At 44.8% G+C, this 16,453-nt stretch overlaps 1 protein-coding gene across 7 annotated transcripts in view; it reads right to left on the bottom strand.

Moving 5' to 3' along the window:
- The window catches only part of EHBP1 (EH domain binding protein 1), a 337,428-nt gene that overhangs the window by 320,320 nt on the left and 655 nt on the right, over nt 1-16,453 (bottom strand). For all 7 annotated transcript variants that reach the window (XM_083175799.1, XM_083175796.1, XM_083175797.1 and 4 more), the window contains exon 2: nt 15,792-16,179. In XM_083175799.1, the coding sequence (XP_083031925.1) occupies nt 15,792-15,895 (104 nt within the window). In that variant the 5' untranslated portion in view covers nt 15,896-16,179. The remainder of the gene's footprint in view (nt 1-15,791; nt 16,180-16,453) is intronic.

Raw genomic sequence — 16,453 nt, forward strand, 5'->3', positions numbered from 1 at the left:
CAGCTCTTGCAGGAATAAACCTTCAAAACAGCCTTAGATGAAGTTGCTTTTCCTGCCATCCTGCCCAGTAAATGTAACAATACTGACAGACACACAACACCAGTCACACAAGAAACACCCCAAAATACAGCCCAACAGCAGGGAAATACCCAGTAAAGTAGCCCTGAAGTCTGGCAAGTTACAGGGGAAGAGGAGCCAATTAATAACCCCCGATTCTTGTGTGTGTAATTTACCCCTTAAGACTTACAGTGTCCCTGTAGTCCGCTGGGGAGCGCTGAGCTGCACAGGTAACAGAGGTCCCGTTTTGTACAGCAAACTGCAGAGAGAGAGAGCACCGCAAAAGCCACCTCACAGCTCAAAAGCTCAGAGAGAAGAGAGAGAAGCAAGCTCCGCCTCTCCTCTCTTACGCTGAGGCGCGAAATCCAAGCCTGCCCCAAACAGCCGGCATACTGGAGGGTGCGCTGACGTCACCACCGCGACTCAGCTCTCTCTCTGCCACCGACCATCGCGCTTAATGGCCGCCCCCTGTCTGGCGCACAGCGCCCTTACTTGTCACCGGCGTCCCTGGAGTTCGGGGGAGATAGCCCAGGACCCGCGACGCACACCGCATGCAGCTGCGGGCGGGTCCCCGGAACGGAGGCTCCGGTGGCTGGACAGTGGAAGGAGGCTGCATGCAGGCCCGACCATGTCCCTCCAGGGTCCCACGTCGCAGACAGGCATTCCCAGCCTGTCTGTGTCCAAGTATAAATAAAAAATAAATAAAAAATAAATAAAAAGCCTAGTCTCCTTAGGAGACATAGCCCGGGAGTCCGACTCCTCCGGGCACTTTTTCTAAGACTGGAGTCTGCTGGGGGATAGCGGGGGGAGGAGCCAGCTGTATTCAAATTTCTTAAAGTGCCGACTCCTCCAATGCACCCACACTATCCCACACGTGTAGACTGCAGTGTCCCCTGCTGCTGGGAGGAGAAAACAGCTTTTATCATTTAGGAAATAACTAATAATAAACAAAACAATCTAATCTGGTCCTATCTATTTATCCACTTTCGGTTTTGAGAGTTCTGTTACACCCCATTCTTGCCGGAAGCAATTAGGTTAAAGCTGAATAACCCGGGTTTTTCTTTGGTGTGAAAGGGTCAACCCTGTTCTTAAATTCTGGGTCCGTGATCTAAGATGCGTATTGACCCTTTCACACTGAAGAAAAAAACCTGGGTTATTCAGCAAAATTACCGGGTTTGAAAAGCTTTAACCTGTTAATTTGATTCTGGTGTGAATTGGGATCAAACTGCACCCGGAAAATTGACCTTGCACTCAAAAAATGCTGGGTCATTGCCAGTGTGAAGGGGTATTAGTTCCTTCTCTACTGTAAAGTACTTTTATCTACCACATTTTTATGACTGCCCTTGCAACTTAACTATGCCCCCTTCCCATCTCCTTCTGTAGTGAAAACTGAACAAAAATACTTATTTACATGCTCTGCTATAAAATTATTCCCGGGTCAACACACTTCACACTAGACCGGTCTACTAGACCGGTCTTCCAGTGAGCTGGATCTTCCGGTTTAAAGCGGGTGCTTGGAGATTAGGGGGATATTCAATCTTGGCCGCTATTTTCGACAGGGGAAATAGCGGGTGCCACCTATTCAATGCTGCCAATTCAGACAGCATTGAAGGCAGATTCCAACAAAACAGATCAGACTTTAAAACAATTTGGACCTGTTTTGTCGGAAACGGCTGCGGATTGTCAAATTCATGGCCATTTTAAGACAATCCCCCCCCCCCAAGTTACTAGTCATGGGAATAACCCCGGTCGATTAAAGGGGCACAGGTTGACAGTGAACCCAGTGAAGAGGCACGGGTTGACAGTGAACCCAGTGAAGAGGCACAGGTTGACAGTGAACCCAGTGAAGAGGCACAGGTTGACAGTGAACCCAGTGAAGAGGCACAGGTTGACAGTTTCAGACATAAGCCAGACCCGTGTGGTCACAGGTTTTTGGCTTATTTCTAAAAGGGGTCTTATATCTCCTCATCTCTGCAAAGTCAGCCTTCCTAAAATTCAAAGTCCAGAGTACGGAACTCCCTAGGCCAGCACAAGCAAACAACACTCTAAGGGGGTTATGTAGGTGCAGGGGAGCGAAGCATTTAAGTACATGTGCAGACGATGGGTGCGAGTGGGCACCGTGAACTGCTAGTTCTCCGTCCTGTTTGCACCTAGCAGTGAGGGCGTGGGGGGGGGGGGGGGTTTGCAGTGGCGAGGAGACGCGCTCATGGGAACACCCAGCATTTCTTGGCCGTTCCCATGGTAATTCACCCAGGATGCAGGTGTGGGGGGTGGGCAGCTGCCCACCCACTTCAAGCACAGGGCACGCACAAATGTAAGACACCAGAGAAGTGTTTTCCATCTGCATGCCCTGGAGAAATCATTCAATGGTCAGTCAAATGATTTTGCCCCCACACTCAATGCTGCAAATGGATATTTATGCGAATATGCTAATTATCCATTCACAGCCGCGCGGGGAACCGGTGGCATTACATCCGCACGCAGCGTTGCGCGTTGACCGGAGGTCCTAAGCTTCACCTCACTGATGTTGTAACACTTTTGGCCAAAATTATGACAAGCACCTCAAATATGCCCTATTATATATTGCCGTTTCTTCGATTTAAAATTAGTGTGCGCACCACATCCCAACATTTTTATTGCACCATGGCTCTGTAATTGCTGCAATTGCTGAGAGATATTTGGCTAAGGAACTCCCTTGAAGGCCAGAATTGTGCACCCATATACATATAAGACTCACCCTTCAAAGGGTATTTTGACAGCCTACATCATTTATAGTCATGCGGCTATACACAGGGTATACTGTGATTTTAAACGGATTGAGCACATTCTATTTTTTGCTCTCAGCTAAGAAACCTATATCTACAGGCACTGATCAAGTCAACAAAATAGATCAGATACATTGCTCCCCTAAAATCATGTTAAGTGTGTAATTCGATAAGTTCCAAAGCAAGAACTTTGTGGTTCAAAGGCAACAAAAATATTGCATGATTTATGCTTTATGTCAGTATTTCCCCAGGTTTGGGTCGTAGTCTCTATAATAAGGAAATCAAACATCTAACAGACAGCTTGCCAAACATCTCGGAGACTGATAAACTTTTATAAAACTATGTACTGTTCAAAAACCAAATGTAATTTTCCATATACAGTACTTCTTTCTTGGCTTGATTGAATTAAACTGTTTACCAGTTCAAAGGGTTTTAAAGAACAGTTGGGGCGGGGGATTTGGAGGCACAAGTGAAACATCTGGAGAAAAAGTCTTTCAGCAGTCGACAGCACTGTACTAGCACAGATGCTTGACAGCCGGCTAAGACACCCTACAGAATATCATCTGCTACTTTGGGGGAAATCCATCAAACCTTATAAAAAGGACAGGTAGATTCTAATCATCACTGGGGGGGAAGGGGGGGGTGTTGATTCAATTCAGCGTGAGTGTTACACTCTGGAGACAAGTGTCTGGAGCTATTCAATTGGCCGAACTAAAAACCTGTGACTAGCAGATTTCTGCTTGCACCCTCCTGAGTAATTTCAGGCAATCCTCCTTCGAGTTTAACATCCTAAGGGGTGGTATTCAATCCTTGACGGCTTTTGCCAGACACCCTATTCAATCTCTGTCTACAGAATTTTCACAACCTATAGAAGAATAGTCACTTATTCACTATACTGTAGGTTTTATTTAATGACTCAACTGCAGTGTTCCTCTACTGAAAAGAACTCACACTTTAATCTTCCAGGCTATTCTGTGTTTAGCCAAGTGGTTTGCCAGTCCACTGCCATCTACCCAGCAGTCTTGCTCTACTACAGTAATAGGTCAGGGAGTATTTAGCCAAAACAACCTGCAGAGGTATTGCAGCAGCTACAGGTTGAGTATCGCTTATCCAAATAATTCCAAAAACCATAGTTTCCAACATTTTTGTTTTGCTGATAACCGACATGATATGTAACTGGCACTACTGCGGACATGATATGTAAATGGCACTACTGGGGACACGATATGTAACTGGCACTACTGGGGACACGATATGTAACTGGCACTGCTGGGGACACGATATGTAACTGGCACTGCTGGGGACACGATATGTAACTGGCACTGCTGGGGACACGATATGTAACTGGCACTGCTGGGGACACGATATGTAACTGGCACTGCTGGGGACACGATATGTAACTGGCACTACTGGGGACATGATATGTAACTGGCACTGCTGCGGACATGATATGTAACTGGCACTACTGCGCACATGATATGCAACTGGCACAAAATATGTGCAAGAAAATGATTGCTTGAGTGCCTGAGATAGGACACAAACTTTGTTTCAGGTTTTAAAACCTTGTTTCGTGAACAAATATAAAAGTATGCGTGTGTGTATTTCAGGTGTTTGATGTGCTTATACACCATAAATGCAAGATACCTCATTGAAATATAAAAATATTCTCAAATACGGAATAATCCGGTGTCCAAATTACTCAAATGTTTTGTATACGGGATACTCAACCTGTAAATAGAGTTTAAGCCAGCGGTTCCCTAACTGTGCACCACAGGGCACTTACATGAGTTCTACGTGCTGGGGGGGGGTCTAGTCCCACATAAAATCATTTGGGCTGGCCCCTCTGTAGGCTGGGCTATGCGCGGTCTGTCGCACAATAAAATACACAAATATAATAACTGAATAACAGAATTCATGTGTTCATATTTCCGTAACAGCTACTTCTCAATGAGCACAAAACTTCATACTAGTAATAGCGGGTCTATATATAAATTAAATCCAATAATCAGCTCAGGATGCTGTGCGTATTACAGCAAAGCCCTATGCTATAGATATAGCAAGGTCCTAAAGAAATAAAAGAACAAACAAAAACAAAAAATTTTAAGAAACAAATGATTTGAATACAGTAAAATGATCTCTCACACAGGCCCCAATTTAAACCTCAGCATTTGTAACCTAAATAGAACAATGCAGGAGACTATAATTACTTGTACGTATTACAGTTGAATTACAGCCTATTAAGAACACTCTCCCCTCCCTGAACAGAGCTTAAGGGACAGTGCATGGTTCATCTCTGAGAACCATGTGAAAAGCAGTGCTGTGTGACAGACTGTAAGGCAGTGATTTTCAACCGTTTTACCTTGCGGCACACTAAATAAGATTCGAAACTTGCCAAGGCACACCGTAAGATCCCCACAGGGCAAAACACATTGGCCCCCCCACAGGAAAAAAAACAAACCTTTTGGCCCCCATATAAAAAAACAAATCACACTGGTTCCCACAGGTAACACAAATAAAATACATTGGCCCTTTGCATGAAAAGAAGATACCAGTAAATAACAGTTGAACTGGTGGTGGCTGTGAACTGGTTTGGGCATCTCTAGATCTGGGGGCGCACTTGAGAACAGCTCAAGGCACACTAGTGTGCCAAGGCACAGTGGTTGCAAAACACTGCTGTAAGGGATGAATATACAGTATGGCTATTCTACGACAAAACCCCAGGCCAAGTCTACTCGCACCCTATTACATTTACCATCAGGTGTGCCACTAAATCCAGACACACAGAAATGGCCACACAAATGTAGGCCAAATAGGTCATTTCAGCACCAGAAAAGAGGGGGCGCAGAAATCCAACTAAACTGGTGTCACAATTCTGTTTTCTTACATTAGCCTGGCGCATACAGCATTGCGGCAGGCACTTAAGTCGGAAAACTACAGTGTTTGCAAATAAACACAAATAGCGAGGACCGGCAATTGCTCTAACCCTATTTTATATAGTTAATAAAACCGTAAAAAGAGCTAGCGATATGAGAAATAACATTTACATGAGCATTGCGTGGACATTCATGAAGGACGCCATATATGTTAAAATATATAAAAAAAAACTAACAAGATTAGTGGAAGAAAGCATACATTTAACATTCTATTTGTTTTGACAGAGCGTGATTCTCACAATGAGGGAAACGTGCTACAATGTTACCTCCGAAATAGATACAATGGATGCTGTGGATTAGAACTGTTTATTTTAAGGGGACATACATCTGAGACGGATTGCCACAATTCTCCAATCCCATCTGACGCTGGGGTCAGGGGATCAGGTGAAATTCAACATTTCCTCAACATGCCAAACAACAGAATGATCGGAATTGGCAAGTCTGGGATTTTTAACATGTAGAAATGCCTGCAAGATCAAAAACTAACATATGGCAGTAGCCAAAACTTGCACCCTAGAACTTATCAGCCACGTGTGCAAATAAGGTCAGAAAAGGACCGGCGTCAACCCACAAGGGTCCTCACCTCTAACATTGGTTATGCCATAAGTGATCCAGCCACACAGCCCAAGAAATGTAAATGTTGGAGTAAGTATTATGAAGAGGTCATTAGTGCAACGTGTTGTATATATCACAGTGCTGAGTTTGTAGGACATAAAGATGGCAATCAAGTTTATTCCAGCAAATTAAATGTTTTTAGAATATCTTGGAGGTACCTGCAGATTTTTATGTGATTATAAACAATTATGTACTAGGGATAAAATAATACTTGTAACTCCCATCTGCAAGTACTAAATCCTGTTTCCAATCAGTGGAACGCCCTTTTACATGTCCCACATAATTCATCCACTTTTTAGATCAAATTACATTTCTTTAGTAACCAGATTTTACTATGTAAACCCCTTCTAAACACATTATTAGAAGTATTAAGGGCAAGGTGCATCAGAGGTGCCCTGGCATTTGTACATTGCAACAAGGCCTTTTTCATAGTTATCGCCCAGTCTGGAGCTGCCAACTAAAACCAGCAATTTCTACCTTTGGAAGTTGAAAAGTAGAAGTAGCAAAACGCATTGGTAACTTGCACTTGGACATATTGATGTTGCAATACCCATACACCACCCCAACCACCTTCCAATCAGTGACCTAACCTAATGTTTTGAACATCTTGGGTCTGCAAACTGGCCCCCACATTCACCAGGATTCCTCGTTTGGTCACGGCAGGACGGCACTGTAGAGGAGCGCCACCTCTCTAAATAAGCCGGACTAAAGAGGTTACCGTTTGGTTACAGCAAAACCGCTTTTGGGAGGAATACTCTTTCCTTATCCAGTTAAAGAGCTACAGGAATATCAACCATCACCTGTCACTGGATACCTTATTACCGGCCACATAGGAAAGGACAACGGAAGATCAATAGCCTGAGGGCTACATGGGTGACTATAGAAGCTTTTGGAAATACACAGCAACCAATATTCCGAACATGTTATTTTACGTCTTGCTAATTTTAGCCACATTATCTTAACTTTAAATAAATTATATATTTTTTATTATCTGCACACCTGAATTTTATTTAGCGCAACCTACTCTTGCGTCTATTTCATGTTATTCTAAGGGAGTGACTCCCCCTCTTTTCTTGGTTGCTGCTTGGTCAAACCGCTCAGTACTAAGTGCCCTTCTAGATAACTCCGTTCTGTTCTACTCTTTTTGAATTCATGCTTGGTCACCAATTTTGTTTTCTTCATAGACAATCAGAACAATGTGGTTTATTCAGACTTGATTGCTGGGCTGCAAATATCGAACGGCTGCGCATACATGCACAAGGCCATCAAGCAATGAAATCCAGTGTCTTTCTTTAAACAGCAGCCGAGAACTGTTCGGGTCTGAAAAACTCCCAATGTCAGCATTTGATTTCCAAAAAAGTCAAAACTGCATCGGTGATTCATGAAAAATAAAAAAAACTGTAAAAAATAGAGGCAATTTTAACGAAAGCATGTGAATGTGAATAAGCAAGAAATTCGCTGATCCAGATGTTTTTCAACTGTGCCATATTTTTCACCAGTCGAAAAATCACCACTATAAATTGAAGAGGTCGAATGTAAAGTTGACTCTAAGGGGACGATTGTAGTGTTATTTGGGTCCTCATCGGCAGCTATTCAATTGCTCTGCCATTCAGTCATAATAATACCAAACTCTTCAGGTTACATGCAACAACCTTGCACGACCAAGAAGCCATGCTGTACACAGGAGTTTACAATGGTTGGGATGGCCATAGCCCGGCAGCTGGCAGCTGGCTGCAACCGGGCGGCCGGGCCTTGGCCGTCTTGTATGAATGGACACACTCTTGTTAACAGCACGGTTTTAGCCGTGCAGGGTTTCGCCGCCCGGCATCAGCCGGAGTGTGTGAAACCACTCTTAGGGGTAAATATATTCAATTCCATAGTCATACAAGAGAACACATTGGGGCAGATGTATTAAGCCTTAACAAGAGATAAATGCAAGGGTGATAATGAGAGATAAACGTCCAGCCAAACGTCCAGCCAATCACATCCCAACTGCCATGTTACAGGTTGTGTTTGAAAAAAGTCAGTAAGGAGCTGATTGGCTGGACGTTTATCTCTCTTTATCACCCTTGCATTTATCTCTTGTTAAGGCTCAATACATCTGCCCCAATGGAACATTTTTCTATATATATTTCATATATCTATGAAATGTACTACTACACAGATGAAGAGTAGAGAACAGAAGAGTTTTTCAGTATCTATAATGTGTGTGTGTGTGGGGGGGGGAATAAAGACAACAGGATTTCAAAATTGTGACATCCTAGGATAACAAAGCAGCAGTGGGTCGGGGAAGAGCACATGGGCCCTTATTCTGGTTCATTCACAGCGGCCGCTTGTTAGCACGGGGACCAATGTTTTGCATATGCACATTCGCAGCAGCATTTCTGAGCATGTGTATAGGCAGGGTGCATGCGAACTAGGTGTAAAGTTGGAGGGGGGCGAGAGGGTGCTGGCCTGACCCATCAGCGTATGTGAACGCCCAACGTTTCATGGGCGTTCAAATGAAAACGCTGGCATACACATGCTAATGCATTTGTGACGCACGTGCGGGGGCATAACCGGATGTCAGCCCAATTCCCAGCAATTCTACAAGTATATGTACAAGTGGTCTGGACCACCTTACATATGCGTGTGCCTTCGCCATCATTCGACGGTCGGCAACCATTGAAAGATGGGGGAGGTTCCCACTGGAATGCGAATGGATGTTCATGTAAAACATCCATTTGCAAGCCTTGCGAACGAATCCCGCTTGCGAATGGGTGGCGCAGGCTAACCAGTCGCGGGGTGAGGGTGACTTGCAAGGATGCAAATTCGCATCCGAGCGAGTCAACCAGACTAAGGGCCATAGTCCCACCATCACTGAGCGAGGCAAAGTATCACAGACCAACCTGTAAAAGCATCCAGCAGGACAGCGTCACAGGACAATACATGGCTATCAAAACACATACCAGCACAGCATATGTAAAAACAGAGCAGGACATACAAGCATAGTGCAGAACATCCCATAGCCAGCTACTTAGGTTTCTGTACTTTATCCACAGTGGAAGAAAATAGGGATTGCAGATTATTACAATCATCATTCTAGGCCAGAAAAACTGAATGACCTGTTAAAATAGGAAGAAGAATAGTAGATGCTTGGCAGCTTCTACCACTGAATACTCACTTCTGGTGTGTACACACAGGCACAATATGGCTTCCGATGTTGCAGATATAGTGCACATCGGAAGCCATATTGCATGCCGATTGTGTACTTTTTAGGGCTAACAAGCCCGATGCGCTGCCGATGCGCGCTCCCGAGTGAGCACAAATCGGCAGCGACATAGTGAGGGATGGCAAGACTATATAGTGCAGATCTGCACTATATAGTCTTTGTGCCTTACACTCACATAGCTCCGGCGGCCAGTGGGCTTCTCCTGGGGCTGCAGGGCTGAACGCTGAAGCGCAGTGACCCGGTCCCGGAAGTCCGCCGTATAGAGGAGGGCGGGGGGGTGTGGCCTCTGATATACCCATGGGGTGCGGCGGGGGGAATCTGTTGATGTGTCGCAGCACCCTGCCATCTGTGCCCCTGCCCGGCACCTTGGTGTTGTCCTCTCCTCTTCTCTCCTACATGCCGTGCGATGCGAGTCCCGATGCGATCAGATCGCATCAGGACTCGCATCGCACGGCATGTCGACCGTGTGGACTCGCATTGCACGGCATGTCGACCGTGTGTACACACCATTACACAGCACCCTCTGTGGCAGAGGTTCTTGAGGACTTTTCTAGAGTAAAACACCAAAGCCTGTAATATTCATAGAATTCTGGCATCCTATAAAAACCACATGGCACATCAAGTCTGCCCTAAACACACACACACACACACACACACACACACACACACACACACACACACTAGGGTTATTGGGTTCTTTTCTGTCTTGAGACAATTAACTTACCAGTATGTTTTTGGATTTGCGGGAGGAAACCCACGAAAGCACGGGGAGAATATACAAACTTAACACAGTTAGGGCTGTGGTAAGAATTGAACCCATGACCTCAGGGCTGTGAGGCAGTAATGCTAACCATTACACCGCCCATACTGCCCAGCAAAACAATAGCACACAGAGGGGAAGATGTACTGAACTAGCTCTGGAGAGAGATAAAGTACTAGCACAGCAGCTACTAACTGCCATGTTACAGGCCGTGATTGGAACATGACTAGAGCTGATTGGACAGTAGCTGTAGCTGACAGTAGGGCTATTCACTTCCATTAATCTCAGTAATTAATTTAACTAATACAATTGAAAGCAATGGGGCCTACACACGAGGCATTTTCTTAGCGATCTCACTAGATCGGCCCCTACAATCGCTCCATCTGTAGAGGCCATAGCTCTATGCGTCACTATGGGCCAGCATGCTGTATAAATCTAGTTAATCACAGTGCAGGGCCAGTGTTCTCACCAGAGAACACTAGCCCTGACAGATTGCTCAGCACACAGCCCTGACAGATTGCTCAGCACACAGCCCTGACAGATTGCTCAGATCATTTTAAATTAGCATTACAAGCTAATCTGACAATAAAGCAGGAAAGAGCTGGGGTCCACTGAATGTTTAGACGGCCTCATTCTGCCCTGTGATCATCGGATGCTCATACCTAATCAGCTGCACCCCTTCCCTTCCTCCTATTGGTGGAAGAACCCTTAAGCTGGGTACACATTACGTGATTTTTCTAAATGATATGCAGTATAACGAGATTGCTAAGGTCATTTTTGTGCATACTGTTTAGTTTGTACGCACTAGATAACCAACGATGCATACTCCTGCAGGTAGTTACCGACCCGCTCTATCTGACTACTATCCTGTCAACGACTACATGCTCCAGGATGTGGCCACTGAACGATATCTTGCGCAAGGGAAATTGTATGTATTAACAGGTACTTGTGTATTATCACGGCGCCCATAAGGCATGCGATGATATGTGATGCGATGCAATATCGTGCGATGTTGTACAATGTCATACAATTTAAAAATTGTATGATATTGTATATGGCATACAATGCCATACAATGCGATGGGATGCGATTAAAAATTGTATAAGCACCCTAATGGGTGCTTACAATGTTAAATGCACCCCCACGCCACCCCCCACTATAAACTTGAACCCGAAGCATGGCAAGGGGCGGCGGTATGCGTCCTACGACCTTTTCATACCCCCACTATCCACGTCGGCGTGGAGTTGATTTTAGAAAGTGTGGCGAGCGCAGCGAGCCACCGAGCCCGAAGCGTGGCGAGCACAGCGAGGGGACGCGCATAACTTCACAGGTATACGCGTCCGCTCGCCACACTTTATAAAATCAACTCCACGCCGACGTGGATAGTGGGGGTATGAAAAGGTCGTAGGACGCGTACCGCCGCACCTCGTGGGCTCGCCACGCTTCGGGTTCACGTTTATAGTGGGGGGTGGCGTGGGGGTGCTTATACAATTTTTAATCGAATAGGGGGCTAAAATTGCATCGCATGCCATCGGGTGTATGGCATGCGATGCGATAAAAACATTGCACGATCAATATCGGGGGCGCCATGATAATACACAAGTACTTATTAACATATGCGGCTAGCATCGCAGTGCTGTGACAAATAACTTATGTGGTGTGCAGGGTCGTCTCCGTCACATCCCCGGATCCTCCTCCCCCCCCCCCCCCCCTGCAGCCGGAAGGACATACGGCTATGATATATGCTAGGGGGAGGAGGAGTTTGATGGAGGACGGGGTTAGGCGTCTGCGGCAAGGGGCGGTGGTCGGCGATAGAAGCCCATAGGCTTCTTTAGGGTATCACAAAAGGTGGCAATACCCTGCCCTGCAAAGACGCGGTGGCTGGGTATTAGCACATTTGAAAATGCGGCAAAGCAGGGGTTTTACCGCATTTTCCCCTTAGTACATCCTGCCCTTAATCTTGGACATTTTTATCATCATCACCATCATCCTCCTTTATTTATGTAGTGCCACAAGGGTTCCGCAGCTTCTAACTAAGTACAGAAGTATAAATAGTATAAACAAAACTGAAGGGAAAAGTGCAGAAGACTAATGGAGCACACAGACGGTGCGATACGAACTACCGATATTTACTACAAAGTGTGCAATCGTTTTCTAGTATAGTCAAAATCAGCCACAGACAAAATCGCACAGCGTGCATAGTCAATATCAGTGGTTCTGGGCTCCACCGTGTAAATGCACCTTTAAAAGTACACTATATTGCAGAAAACAGATACAATACAAGCTACAGTATACAGACATTGGGACAGATGTACTAAGCCTGGTAAAGTGATAAAGCAGTGATAAAGTGGCAGCTGACAATGCACCAGCCAATCAACTGTCATTTTTCAAACACAGCTGATTGGCTGGTGCGTTATCACCTTTCACTTTATCACTTTACCAGGCATAATAGATCTGCCCCATTGTTTCATATGCAATCACAGTGTCACTACCCACCGGCTCCTTTTTATCAGTTCATTTTACTGTTGTCCAAAGCAGAAGTATAGAAGTCATAGTTTCTACAAAGCAACCTGTCATATGTATAGAACAAGCAGAATCATCTACAGCAAAACAAGCCCCAATGTATTAGAGCAGTGATTTGTCAACCTTTTTACCTTGCAGCACACTAAATAAGATTTTAAAATTTCCAAGGCACACCATGAGATCCCCACAGGGCAAAACACATTGGTCCCCACAGGAAAAAGAAAACAAACCATTGGCCCCCATATAAAAACAATCACACTGGTCCGCACAGGTAACAAAAAATAAAATACATTGGCCAAATCACATGTAACAACTGACCAGCACGTGGGATTATGAAGCTACCTTAGCCAACAACAACAAAAAAAACCTTCCGATACTTTCATCCAGACCTAGCTAATCAATCGCCAAGCCAAACTGCAGCAGAACATTAGTCAGCTGTTGTTCTAAAACATTATGTAGAACACTGCACTTTGCTGGCATTATTGTGAGATCAATGCACCACTGAAGGATAATGACTTTATGTAAAATGCCAGGTTGTCTAGAGCACTATTACTGAGTCAAGTGAGGTGAGCAGCTTTCGGATGTACATTACAGATAATGGAACCTTATGAATGAATGGTCAGCATCTTACAGCTGTACAGCGGAACCCTCTAAAAATTGGACATTTTAAAGGCATTAATTAGCGGTACCAGATCTGCTCCACTGCAAATTTACAGCCCTCAAATGACCCAGGTAGTTCAATAAACACACAAATCGTTGTAGCAAATGCTCTAAAAATAACAGATGCATTGGAAGAAATGATGTCACGGCTAATTTAAAGAAAATCCTTTTTGCAGAAGCTTGAGGGATGTTTTTGCCTTTCTCTGCTGCAAATCAGATCCAAGAGAGGAATTCAATATCCCCAAAGTAACGTGAACTTACAGCAACTAAATGAAAAAGAAATCATCATTATGCCTTACTGCCAACTCCTACTACGAAAATTAAGGACAAAGATATTTAGGCTGCTGCCGTACAGACAACCTGTAGCGAGTCATTATAATGTAACCAAATCTCCCAGAATCCTTAGCATTTTTGCAATCTGGTTTCAGTTGGAATTGCTAGCAACAGAATCTAGAATGCCACAGGTTTGCTCTGCTGTACACTAAAAGTATTTTACACATTACCATGGATCATTTGTTTTTAATATATTTTATATAAAGCAAAGGCAGGTTTTGGGAAGGTATTGCAACAGACCTGTGGTTCCCAAACATTTATTAATCACAGCAGCCTACGAGCAATGCTTCTCAACCTCGGTCCTCAAGTATCCCCAACAGTGCACGTTTTCCAGGTCACCTTGCAGGTCACTCATTATTCACGGACACATTTTAAAACATCCACAGGTGGAACTCATTATTTCACTTGCGATTCTATGTTGAGACATGGCAAACATGCACTGTTGGGGATACTTTAAGACTGAGGTTGAGAACCACTGGCCTGGAATATGTGAATTTATCGCATGGCACACTCTGTCAAAAGTTTATTATGGAGAAAAAAAAAAATAACATTAAATGAAACAAAATGTGCTTTTATTTCATTAACTTGTGGATGGTGAGCGACAGGAATCACTGATTGGTCCACATATTTTAGGATTGGAAGCGACAAGTAAAGGTTTTGCCTATACCACTGACCATAAATAATATGAATTGGTCCTGGACACTAACCCAGTGCATCCCTGCAAATGCCCTGAACCCAGTTTGGGAACCACTGCAATACACCCTTCCTGTCAAGACTAGTTACCTTCAGAATAACTGTATTTTTCTGAACCCTTACAATCCCAGTACAATACTCCATGTTATCTAGAGCAGCGGTTCTCAAACTCGGGCCTCAGGACCCCACCCTGATCACCTTTTCCAGGTCACCCGACAGTTGCACTCATTACTGACTGACACAGTTTAAAAGATCCACAGGTGGAGCTAATTATTTCACTTGATTCTATGAGGAGACCTGCAAAACATGCATTGTGTGGGGTCCTGAGGACCGGCTTTGAGAACCTGTGATCTAGAGGTTATTGCAGCATACAATGGCAGAGCATATGTACCACATTTTTAGGCAATTCGTTGATTTAAGAATTTACATTTATAATATTTGAAAACAACAAGTACTAACTAACATGTACTTCGGGATGCAGTTTAAATCCCGGCGGTCGGGATCCCGGCGTTCAGAATCCCGACGCCGGAATCCCAATAGTTTCTCCCTCCGTGGGTGTCCACGTCACCCCTGGCGGGAGAATAAATTAGCGTGCCGAGCGTAGCGAGGCATCGGGCCCGCAAGGGGGGGCGAACCACGTCCCCCCCTTGTCGGGATTTCGGCGGTCGGGATTCCGGCGTCGGGATTTTGAACGCCGGGATCCCGACCGCCGGGATTTCATACTGAATCCTGTACTTCCTCATCTTTGTGGCCACCGCTTAAGCTACGGAGTTTACATAGCGTATAACGCACCACCCTGGGTCCACGCCACCATCTCTTACCTTTAGTAAGGTTGTGGTGCTATTCTGAAAGCAGCTAACGTAAATGAGGAAGTACTGTCTAACATTCGGAAGAGGTAACATATGACTTTTAGCATATACATAATTCTTGAATCATTCTGTGTGTGGGTATAATCGCCACTGTTCACTGATGGTTTAATGACCCAGATTCATTCATTTATTATGCGTTACGAGACACCAAACCTGAGCGGCCAATTAAATAATTGACAGCTCGGGTGTGCAGTAATGTATTACACTGCAATAACTGGGGCAATGTATCACGGAGGGGAGACTGACAGCTAGAGCCTCATACAGTGTGGGAATTTTCTGGTCTTATTTGCACAACGTGTAGTTTGTGGTAAGCCACTGGGTGACTTCCTGGGAACTACGCAAAGGAGAATGCCATTAAAGGGGTTGACTGACCATTTCTTAGAGCATTCCACCATCAGCTCCTGATAGGATGCCACAAACTGAAACTTGGATGCATGCTTGCCCACACGCTGTAATCTCTTCCACACTGAAGCCATGATCAGGGAACAAACCACAGCAGATCAGGATACACAACAAAAAAAAGGAGTCTTCTCTGTATTATTCCAAACAGCCTTACGAGGTGGTAGGCATAGGGGAGCAGAGGGTGCAAAACACAGGCTGTAGTCCAGCAGCACTCTGCCGAGACAGCAGCAGATCCCACTTTAGAAGGCAGCCAGCCAGCTTAGGAGACTCCTGCATGGCTGAGGGAAAGGAAGTTCCCAGTGCATGGAAAAGTCAACCCTCCGCCCAGGCGAAATGACGTGGAATCTGTAGTGCTAGACTGGTACAGACAAAGGAGGAAGCAGGGGGGAAAGAAAGAGGGAGAGAACAGTTAATATTTGACATCATGCAGCAAATTCATGACATGCCTGCCCAGTGTTTAATAGTCTACAAGGGGGACATTGTCGCACAGTGGCTAGCGGAACATCACCTACCATTCAGTATTATGAAAGAATCCATTACAGACCAACAAATAATAGCCAGTCTGCAAAATACATAGACTGAGGGCAAATATAATTGTTGTTTATCATGCAAAACCCCACCCCCTATGTCCA

Source organism: Crinia signifera, chromosome 3 (genome assembly GCF_055691185.1).
Source record: "Crinia signifera chromosome 3, ASM5569118v1, whole genome shotgun sequence".
NCBI classification, from domain to species: domain Eukaryota; kingdom Metazoa; phylum Chordata; class Amphibia; order Anura; family Myobatrachidae; genus Crinia; species Crinia signifera.